Source organism: Ips typographus, linkage group LG1, assembly GCF_016097725.1.
Source record: "Ips typographus isolate SLU linkage group LG1, UJ_Ityp_2.0, whole genome shotgun sequence".
Taxonomy (NCBI): Eukaryota; Metazoa; Arthropoda; class Insecta; order Coleoptera; family Curculionidae; genus Ips; species Ips typographus.
In genome coordinates, this window is record NC_138422.1 from 25,890,482 (window position 1) to 25,902,564 (window position 12,083).

Here is a 12,083-nt window from a genome sequence, read left to right on the forward strand (position 1 = left end):
AAATAACATTTTCAAGATTATGGTCAGTGGACAAACTGGCTTTTAGGCCTGATAAGTCAAAAACTTTGTAAAGATAGTCTTGAAACTCGATTTTCCAAGCTGAAAGCAGTTTTGAAGCACTAAAAATAGTCCAGAATTCGAAGAAAATGAAAAGCAAAGTAAAAAGCACGAAAAGTAAGTTTTCAAGACAATTTTCATGAATCTAATGTCAATGTCCTGCATCTAAGACTATTTTCAAGACTCAAATATTGAAATTTGTCTTCAAATTATGAAAACTTACTTCAAATGCAAATTTTAAGCTTCTGGTGTCACTTTTCATTAGTTCAGTCACATTTTGGGGTTCAAGTCAATTTTTAAGGTTTAAATGTATGAATTTGTAGTAACAAATTATTGAAAAAGTAGTTTTTATGTCTACAAGTCAATTTTTAGTATTAAAGTCTCTCGATTTGCATGAAAACTGGTTACAAACACAATTTTTAAACTTCTGAAATGTTTATCTTTTCTAATTCAATTTTCAAAACTAAAGTCTTTTAGTTTGTCTGGAAACTATGAAAACTGGCTACAATAATATTTTTTAAACTTCTTAAGTGAATTTTCCGTTTCCAAGACAATTTTTAAGCTGGGTTGGGTTAGTTTTGGGTCTTTGACCGTAATAACGTGTTATAAAGTGCTTGTTTCAAATTTGATCAATATTACTCCAACGGTCTGACAGATATGACAAAAAAAACGATTTTTTAAACAGAAATTTGAAGGACTGTATTTTCCTTAAGAAGCACTTTTCAGGAAAATGACATAATGAATGTCAACTTATTTTTTAATTGGCTATGGATTGGTGAATTATTGACATTTAAAACTGGACCACCCTGTATAAAATATGTGGCTATTATTTAGTTGAATTTGAAAATGTTTAACATTTTTAAGAATTCTAATTTTGGGCCGATTAATTCGGTTTAAAAATTAGTTTTACAAACTAAATTTTAATAAATAAATATTGTTCTGCACAATAGTACCCAAAATATGCTTGGTTTAAATAAATAATTAAATAAAACTGTTGCCCACTAGCACAGGATCTTCGAGGTGGAAAACTTAGTATAAACATCCTATACAATCAAATTGTATACAACATTTTTTCGGATTTTTTTCCAGGTCAAAAGTTGATGACAACTAAACTATATGCGTAGGAAAGCATAATAATTTAGAAGTAAAACGTACTTCCTGCTTTTAAGGGTGCGCCAGCTCTAAGGGCAAGGTCGATGACATCAGCTCTGCGTAACGCAGACACGCACCCTTTTTTGGCTCCGTTAAGGGCTGTTTTACCTCTGTAGGCTGCTTCGGTCCTGTCAAATTCGCCCTCGACGGCCTAGTTTGTTTGAACTCTGGCAAGGCAACGCCCAAGGGCGTTGTACCCGACAAAGGCCAAGAACGAATCGAAATTCGGCGTTACAAACCCCCGAATGCAGGTTGGTTTGATAAAGCAAGTTCGAGGTTTCGTTTTGTCTCCGCGAAGGGTTGAAGTTCTTGCGCTTACGCTTCGCCCTAAATAATTGGAAGCCCCAAGGCCGAGAGGGCATTGTCGGTCAAACAACTTCAAAAACGTTGTCAACAACCGAACAGGAAAACATGAACGGGAAGAAGAGAAATGTAAACAACGAGGGGGAAATGCACCATGCCGTAAACCGCGATATCGTGTTAACGAACCGGGCCGTAATCAAGGTGTTTTGTTATTGGTTTTATATGTTTATGCTGAAGAGGGTCTTTCTTTAGCATAAACGACGTATTCTGATAAAGAAAACAAAAGCTTCATTATCGCAGCTTTTTTGTTTCCAAGAAAATTAATTTATACCAAGTGTGGTTAGAAAAGAAAATAAAAATTCAAAAAATGTATCAATTTCTCTATTATCATTCACCAAACAAGCATAAATAGTATATGAAATAATGTAGGAAGTATCCTATTATAAACAGCATATCACAAAACTAAAATAAAAATTAGTCACAAGTGGAACATATCAATATTATTTGATGCTGATTGACACAATAAAACATTTTGTTTATTATTTATTTTTAAGACAGTACGATTAGAATTAACTAGTCAGTTTTTGTTTGGTTATTGTATGACTGTGTACAGGGTTATTCACTATAAATTACCCACCCCTTTCATTGTTATTATTGCTCGTAGAAAGTTGTATAGTTTTACGTACATTTTCCTAAGCTGCTATCAAAAGTTGAGTCAATGTGTGTCAGACTATGTACATTTGTACTTTGTTCAGTTCTTTTTTCAGTTCTTCTTGTGGCAGTACTGGAAGTACATCAAAACTACGTGATTTATTTTTTCCTGCTTTCAGGACAAAAAATTCAAGAAGTTCACATTTACGTTTATTTTTTAATAACTGTGTATTTACAATAATTGAAATCTTTTGTAACTGGTAATAAAGAAGTCTTTTTGTACTTCGGGTGGTTAAACAAAAACTTTACATAAATAGTACTTTCACGACAGAAAAAAGTCATAATGACATTATAGCAAATAAAGTGAAAACATGTCAAACGTGATCAACAATATTAGCACCTCTGGAGTATAAAAATTATGCCTTTGCATGTAAACTTTCCCATTAATAATTAAAAATGCGTTATTTTTAGTGACAAGTGTCTAATTTTATATTTTAATATTTTTCCGTGATATTTGTTGATTTCTTGTTTTTTTTTTGTAACAAATTTATGGTAACACGGGGTAACTTCGAAAAAAGTGTGACTTTTTCATAAACACCACGTAATTCCTTTTGTAGACCAAAAATTGAAAAACTCCCAAACATATCCGGAGATATAGACCATGGCTATTAAAATACATTACAACGATAGTACTGAAGTTAATGCCACCATAATTAAGACAAGTGCGGTAAAGTACTAACCTACTTAACCAATAAACTTTTACGATCAATTTATCTTATTAAAATCAGTTGTGGTATTTCCGAGATACATGGTAACTTATAAAAAAGTGATACTTTTTCAGAAACACATCGTAATTTCTGTTATAGAGCAAAAATTGTAAAAACTCCAAACGTCTTGGGTGTGTATTCTTGAAACGAGGGAAGGGAATAATCAAGAGAAAGTCCTGTAGAATGTTACAGGAACCCGCCATTGTCAGCTTCTATTGTCACATCCTATCGACAATTCTCTTGAAAACTCCGTTTCCTGCTTTCAAGAATTAGGCCCCTGAAGTATCAACCAAACCCATGAAATGACATCAGATTCATGTTCTAAAACTATCTCAGGAGGCCTATTCTTGAAAGCAGGGAACGGAATTCTCAAGAGAAGTGTTGATAGAATGTGACAGAAGAAGCTGACAATGACGGGTTCCTGTCACATTCTACAGGTCTTTCCCTTGATAATTCCCTTCCCTCGTTTCAAGAATACGCATCCAGGTGTCAAATGCACTGGGTTGAAACTCAAGAAATTTACATCACATTTTTTTTTACCCGGTATATCTGTGAAGAAACCACTTTTGAGGCAAAATGAAGGACGGTCCTGATTCTAGAAGAAACGGTCTTTCTAAAATCCTTTTTTGTTTATTAAATTCAGCATTTTAAAGATACAGGTCGTTAAAAATTTTGCTGTATCGATCTTTTCCGTGATTTTAGTAATAGCAAATATTACGTTAATAATGTTATACAAAAAATCGACAACAAATCACTTACTCGATAGAAATACTAAATACTAAATATAAAACAAGTAAGATTTAGATCTATAAAACAAATTAAAAGATTATGGTAAATTTGTTATTATTATGGAAGCAGAATAGTACAATAATGATTATTAAAATCCAGAAAATTTACTGGACAACAACCTTTAATAATTTTTTCTTATAATCATCAATCAAGGAAAGTGCATTCGCTAATTACAAGTAAAACGACAAATAATTTCATCATTGTTAACAAAATTAATTAAAACTATGAAACAGTAAAAAAATGATATCAAATGCTAGCCTGTTTGCAAATTTCCTGCAAATTTTGTAAGAAACTCGCTAACATTCTCGTAATAACGATGATAATCGGTGGTGAATAATAGAATTTGTAATCTTCAACTCTCCACTAAATTTTAAACAACTCAAAAAATAAAAATAAAGTGGCGCCAAGTTTGGAGATCTTGGTGGCCATTCTATAGAATCTCCTCAGCTAATCAAACTGTCAGAATATCAATAATTGAGTGAAAGAACCCCATTTGCATCAATTTAATTAACCACCTGTTAATTTCCCTTCCAAAAAAAGTCTTACAGTGTCCTATCTTTAGTGTCCTAAAGTTTCTTCCTAAACAGTTATGTTTCTGGGAATTCGGTACGAATTATTTGTAAAAGTAAGTGTTTTGGGTTTGCAGCACAGTACAAACAGGGTAAAACATCACTGATACTTCTTATAAAAAAATTATTTATTGAGTAGCTAGAGTAGAATAATAATGCAGTAAGTAGTTCATACGCAAATTAAAACCGTATGACACAATACAGTCCAAACTTTTCATAAATTTTTACATTTTCCATTAATGTAAAAAGTTTATTTCAAGCATCATAAATAAACTCGTTTCCATCAAACAATTTTAATCAGCTAAAAGACAGCGTTGTTGTATCGCTAGTTTCCAGAATTATCAAATCAGCTAATCAGGACGTCAGAATTAAATAAAGCGTCGCGACGCTTTCTAGACGTTTTCGGGATCGTTCAGGCTACTTGATACCGCCATGTTTTGCCATAGTTTTCCAGAAACAGCCTGCGCCGCATCAGGAGTGCATAACGGGATGCCAGGCGTCGCGACGCCCACTTTTTAAAATCAGGACTGCGAAAATTATGTTTATGATACTATCGGAATAATAAGAAACGAAAAGTAGGCACGCATGAGGTCTCAAAAATTGGGACCGACATATGTGTAACGCCTGCCAGAAAACTTTTCCAGAATCCACTTTTACGGCGAGCAGGATTGCAGGAAAGCAAGCGTCGCGACGCTGGCGTCTGGACTGACGGGTTTCTCCAGGAATTCTGGACTCGGATCGCGTTTGAGCCAGGACTGAATCCAGGGAACAATCCGCGTTTTATCAGGAGAGCATGAGGTAGGGGGTGAAGCGTCGCGACGCTGTCTTTTCTCTATCTCTGTTATTTCATAGATTTTTATATCGGCAGAGTTTGCGTTTATTGCTGAATCAAATACCGAACATCATGACAGCAATTTTTTTACATTCGGTACGGTGTTAGTCGGGATTGAAATTATTTTAGCAACGCAGTGGCTAGTTAAGTTCGATCCCGGATTATCTGGGGATTTTTAGGCCGTATCCAGGCGACGTATGAGATCAACTCTGGATAGTTTGAGCAGGAGCACAGGGCCTACTAGGTGCAATAATCCCGCTTAATCCCGGGACTGTCCGAGGCGTCGGCCTATTTTTGTACTACACTTGCGTTTAACACCCCAACCTGTTAGATTGTGCAACATCTGGCAGGGTAAAACCGGTCGATTTCAACGCCATGTGTGGCACACATTTTGAATAAATTAAAACTAGTTTTGTTTGATAATCTTTGTGATATAGAGGTACATTATTACTAAAATCCAGGAACCTGGTTTTAGTTGTGCTTTAGAGAATCGTCATACCTCTATGGTAAAATAAGTGCCAAGTTAATTAGACTTATTAATCATAAACAACAATATACATACAGTGTGTCCAAGATTCGATTCTCTATACAAGGGTATCGCTTCTAGTAAGAGCTACTGCAAGGATAATGGGAAATCCAACACTATCTTAGCAACATTAAATTTCTGCTTTGTTCTTAAGATATTTTCGAAAAACCACAAGAGAGCATTTTCAAAAAAGTGCTGTATTATCTATGCTATGCTAAACTTTCGAATTTTACTTCACTTTTGCAGGCTGAATTTCTGATATATTGTGTACATATTATACTTTCTAAGGTTTCTTTAAATGAGTGCAGATATTTCAAAATTATCCATTTGAAATCAAGGGTAATTGCGGTAAGATCCATTTAGGTTTTGGGGGAAAAAGTTAATTAGACTTATTAATCATAAACCACAATATACATACAGTGTGTCCAAGATTCGATTCTCTATACAAGGGTCTCGCTTCTAGTAAGAGCTACTGCAAGGATAATGAGAAATCCAACACTATCTTAGCAACATTAAATTTCTGCTTTGTTCTTAAGATATTTTCGAAAAACCACCAGTCCTCCAAATTTCAATTTAAAAAATCGTTTTATAGTTTAAAAGTTTGCACACTATTTAATGTTTATGTGACAGTGTAGACAGTTAATTTATACAGGGTGGTCCAGTTTTAAGTGTCAATAATTCACCATTCGATAGCCAATCAAAAAATAAGTTGACTTGCATTATGTAATTTTTCTGAAAAACGTTTCCTAAGGAACCTACAGTCCTTCAAATTTCAATTTAAAAAATCGTTTTATAGTGTAAAACTGAACATTCAAGACTTGTGAAAGTCCAAATTTGTACTGAATAGTCTAAAAACTTGCTTTTTACTATTAGGAATGGTCTTATGATTCACTTTCTAAGACTGCCATCCTGATTGAGTGTCTGAAACTGGCATTCAAGAACAAAAAAAAGTCCGGAAATCAAGACAAAGATTGTATTGTGCATGAAACTCATTTTTTACTACTAAAAATAATATAAAAGTTGACTTTTAATGCTAGAACTGACTTTACTAGGACTAAAGAGAGTCCAAAAGTATATTTTCAAGACTTTAATTGGTGTACAACTGAATTTTCTGAACTGGACAACAAGTCTAGAAGTAAATTAAATTTTCGGACTATTTTATTTCTAAAAATTAGTTCTCAAGACTATTATTGTAGCATTTGGTACCAACATTTTTTACTTTTACTACTGAAGAAACTTGACTTTTGGAAATAGTCTTAAACTCGATTTTTCAGTCTTAAAAAGCACTAAAAACAGTCTGAATTTCTTAGAGGTGCTACAATTTATTGCACCTATGAGTGTAGAAGTCAATTTAATAGTGAAGAAGCTTGAAATAACATTTTCAAGACTATGGTCAGTGGACACACTGGCTTTTAGGCCTGATAAGTCAAAAACTTTGTAAAGATAGTCTTGAAACTCGATTTGAGGCACTGAAAACAGCCTTAAAACACTAAAAACGATTCTAGTTTATTAAGAAATACCCGAATTTTTAGCACTGAGGTGTCTAGAAGTCGATTTAATAATAACAAAGCTTGGAATGCCATTTTAAGTCTATAAAGAATGTAAAAAATGTTTTTTAAGTTTGCTATGTCAATAACTTGGTGAAGATAGTCTTGAAACTCGATTTTCCAAGCTGAAAGCAGTTTTGAAGCACTAAAAATAGTCCAGAATTCGAAAAAAATGAAAAGCAAAGTAAAAAGCACGAAAAGTTAGTTTTTAAGACAATTTTTTATCAATCTAATGTCAATGTCCTGCATCTAAGACTATTTTCAAAACTGAAATATTGAAATTTGTCTTCAAATTATGAAAACTTACTTCAAATGCAAGTTTTAAGCTTCTGATGTCACTTTTCATTAGTTCAGTCACATTTTGGGGTTCAAGTCAATTTTTAAGGTTTAAATGTATGAATTTTTAGTAACAAATTCTTGAAAAAGTAGTTTTTATGTCTACAAGTCAATTTTTAGTATTAAAGCCTCTCGATTTGCATGAAAACTGGTTACAAACACAATTTTTAAGCTTCTGAAATTTTTATCTTTTCTAATTCAATTTTCAAAACTAAAGTCTTTTAGTTTGTCTGGAAACTATGAAAACTGGCTACAATAATATTTTTAAAACTTCTTTAGTGAATTTTCCGTTTCCAAGACAATTTTTAAGTTGGGTTGGGTTAGTTTTGGGTCTTTGACCGTAATAACGTGTAATAAAGTGCTTGTTCCAAATTTGATCAATATTGCTCCAACGGTCTGACAGTTATGACAAAAAAAAAAACGATTTTTTAAACAGAAATTTGAAGGACTGTATTTTCCTTAGGAAGCACTTTTCAGGAAAATGACATAATGAATGTCAACTTATTTTTTAATTGGCTATGGATTGGTGAATTATTGACATTTAAAACTGGACCACCCTGTATTTTCTAAGGTTTCTTTAAATGAGTGCAGACATTTCAAAGCTATCCATTTGAAATCAACGGTAATTGCGGTAAGATCCATTTAGGTTTTGGGGAAAATACAGAAATTGGGTGATCTCTAAAATTTTTAAAAATTTCCCTACCTTTCGGTGATATCTGAAGGAATAAGATATTTTGGATTCAGAGTCTACTTAATAAGATAATGCAACATGAATGACACTTTTTGCAAACTTCTTTCAATGTATGTATTACAGGATCACATTTAAAATACAAACGTTTCTTCGACATCATCAGCATCATTTTTTAAACATGTCAGAGACGGCAATATACAAATATTGTCAAAACACCCTAAAGAAATATAAAGGTACAAGACTTGGGCAGCTTCACAAAATAGCAAATCTGCTTGAGATGATTATTACATCCAGACAAAACTGTAAAAAGTCTCTAAAAAATAATCAAAAACGTTATCAAATCTAATTTTTTTTAACATTTGTTTGTGCAATATCAGGTATTACTTCTACATCCATTATCCGTTTAATCCCACAAAGAGCATTCAACCCCTTTATGGCCTGGTAAATTCGGGTCACATGTGTTTTTTATCGCCCACAACCCCATGTTGCCCTACTACCATATGTTGCAAGCGAGCCGAAGAAAACGGCAAAAGGGTGCCAAAAGGCCGTCCGTGCATTTTATGGGATAATCCGGGATTTTGTCCGCCTTTTCGTGCTGCTATCCTGATTTAGTTATCCAGGCTTGATCTCCCACGCCGCCGGCATTTTCATCCAGAATTTCACGCCTACGGGATTTAGTGAACTGTACTAGTGGATTAAGCAGTTTTAGACCATCCAGGATGTTATTTAAACCCTGTACCAGAGATAGTGGTTAAACAAGTCGATGACCCGTCTTAAAATAGTACCGCACAACTTTCAGGGAACTATAATTATCAAATAGCCAAATTTCGTGTGGGACACAAAAACAATGCGGTTTCCTGTAAACTTATTTAAGGGACCGTTTAAACACCTAAACCAACCACTTGTCTAGTTAAATCGTAGAAAATGCCTTCGACTCCGTTTGTACGTGATCCAGCCGCAGACCAGCTAATCCAATTTGCCAAAAAACATGAAGTAAGCACCCTTTTTTTAAATTGCCTCGCCAAACAGGAAATTATGTTGAATTTAGGAAGAAGAAAAGTCAATCACCACCAACACAGGCAATCCTATCGGGTTTAAGAATGCCAGTTTGACTGTAGGATATAACGGACCCACCCTCCTTCAGGATGTAATGCTTCTGGATGAACTCAGTCACTTTGTGAAAGAACGCAACCCTGAAAGGGTGGTACACGCTAAAGGTTCTGGAGCTTTTGGATACCTGGAGATCACTCACGACATCACTAAATACACTGCAGCAAAACCGTTTGCAGAAATAGGCAAGAAAACACCAATAGCTATGAGGTAAGCGACATTGAAGCAGGTTTTTAAAATATCATATTTACATGAAATTGAGTGTCCGTCACTTTAATTTGTCAAACAAATTTACTGTTTACAGGCAATTTTGAAAAACAATTTTGCAGATTTTCTACTGTGGCTGGTGAACGTGGATATCCGGATACTGTCAGAGATGTCCGAGGTTTTGCCATCAAATTCTATACCGAAGATGGAATATGGGACATTGTTGGCAACAACACTCCTGTTTTTTTCGTCAAGGATGCCGCAGTGTTTTCTAGTTTTATCCACGTTATGAAACGGTATTATTTATTAGTCTTATCATTTTTCTATGACATCTACATTATTAAGCTATGCAATACTACTTTTAAATTTCAAACTATTGTAGAAATCCAGTGACAAATCTAAGACCGGATTATGACATGTTTTGGGACTTTTGCTCGTTGAGACCAGAAACCACCCATCAGACATTTATTACCTTTTCAGACAGAGGAATACCAAGATCGTACCGTACCATGCATGGATATGGCTCTCATACTTATGGGTTCGTCAATCATGATGGCGTTTTTCATTGGATCAAGTACCATTTTGTTTCGAACCAAGGTAAACAATTTAAGAAAAAGCATTGACATTGTTTCATACAATTGATTTGTATGTATTTTAATTTAAAACAATCAAATTGATCTAAAGAAAGAAAATTAGAAATAATCGCCTGTAAACGTAGATACATGTTCAATATCCTCCTTTCTGTTATTTTGAACAGCCAAAACTTGAGAGTTTTTAGATAAACAGTTCTTTTTGTTGAGAAAATCACCTGGGAAACATTTAAATCTGGATTTTATGTCAAGTAATTGACCATAGAATATTATTAGTCAACCACTGGTTAAGTTGCTTGTCCACAAGTAGAATTTTATGCATTTTAATAAATAAACCCACGATAATTTGGCAAAAAACTAAGAAAATATTAGACATGCAACAGCAGCAAGAGAACACAAGATTTTTTCCTCATCCAATCCTAAAAGTGAGTTGAAAGGATGAGAAAATCAGGTCCATCTAACAAAATCAGAAGAACTATTAGATAGATTCTGATTTGCTTGAAAAAAGGACTTTATTTTAAAATCAACTTTTATGAAAAGCAGTAATCATGAATGAAGATAGAAATAGTTTATTAGTGAAAATGCTGAAGTTAGATAATCTATAAAGATTTTTTAGGTGATTTAGGATTTGCTACCAATCCTAACTCATCTAACTAATGAAGTCAGTAACAAAGGAATTTAATTTTGTTTTATTTCTTTTAAATTGCACTGGCATGCAGACTTCTTGTTTTCGCATATTAAATCAGCTTTTAGAACATTGTATTTCCTTCTTCAGGAATAGAAAATATCCTTTCCGACGAAGCACAACGAATAGCTGGTGAAGATCCGGACTATCATACACGAGACCTATACAATGCCATCGCCAAAGGCGATTATCCTTCCTGGAATTTTTATATTCAAGTTATGACCCCGGAACAGGCCGCCAAAAGCCCTTACGATCCCTTCGACCTTACAAAAGTGTGGCTGCATGAAGACTATCCTTTGATTCCTGTAGGGAGAATCGTACTCAATAAACTGCCTAGCAACTACTATGCTGAAATCGAGCAATTAGCTATGGATGTAGCTAATTTAATCCCTGGTAAGTCTCGGTAATGTTAATACAAGAAAATAGAATTTAATTTGGGTTTAATTTAGGGATTGAAGTGTCTCCCGATCGTATGTTACAAGCAAGAATGTTTGCCTATAGGGATACGCATCAGTATCGATTAGGGGTGAATTATTCACAATTGCCTGTAAACGCCCCCTACCAAGTGCATAATTTCAGTAGGGACGGTTATGGGACGGTCAATAGCCAGGGGGGAGCCCCTAATTACCATCCAAACAGTTTTGAAGGGCCTGTGAATGATGAAACAGCCAAAGCATTAACTCCTGCTATTCCTTTACATGGTGAAGCTAAAAGGTACGAATATTGACCAATTCAGTTATGCAATATGATTTTATTGTCATATTTTTACTAATGTAATTTTTTTGGCAGAATTGATAGTGGTAATGATGACAACTACACCCAACCAAGACTTCTCTACCAACAAGTATTAAAAGATGACGAAAGACAAAGGCTGGTAGAAAATTTAGTTGACTGGCTGAAGAGAACTACCCCAACCATTCAAAAACGAGCCATAGAAACCATGTTTGATCCAGTGGATAAAACATTAGGAAATCGTCTGAGGACGGCATTGAACCTTGAAGCAGAATTCCATATTGACTTTTGAGTTAAAATTAGAAATTTCGTACAATTTTTTTTTTGTTGTGGTTTGTTAGCTGTTTTGTACTAAATACCTAGTTACGTAATTCATTAAATATTAATCATTCTGATAACCTTAGTAGGTTATTAAAAATAATGTAATTTATAGAACATTAATAAACATTTTCGATTAAGTATTTTATTAAACTTATTTGTGGTAAAAAAAGTAAAACTAAAGTATAAAATAGAAAATCTGGTAGAATAGAAAACACCCA

General features: G+C 34.0%; 2 protein-coding genes across 2 annotated transcripts in view; one reads left to right on the forward strand and one right to left on the reverse strand.

Annotated features, from left to right (window-relative positions):
• LOC145740284 (xaa-Pro aminopeptidase ApepP-like) overlaps positions 1-12,083 on the reverse strand; it is a 50,936-nt gene that overhangs the window by 16,002 nt on the left and 22,851 nt on the right. The window lies entirely within an intron of this gene.
• LOC145726750 (catalase-like) lies at positions 7,629-12,003 on the forward strand. The gene is made up of 7 exons (XM_081975983.1): positions 7,629-9,213; positions 9,269-9,540; positions 9,660-9,833; positions 9,920-10,134; positions 10,903-11,205; positions 11,262-11,526; positions 11,602-12,003. Exons 1-7 carry the CDS (start codon positions 9,145-9,147, stop codon positions 11,834-11,836), a joined length of 1,533 nt encoding a protein of 510 aa, XP_081832109.1. The 5' UTR covers positions 7,629-9,144; the 3' UTR covers positions 11,837-12,003.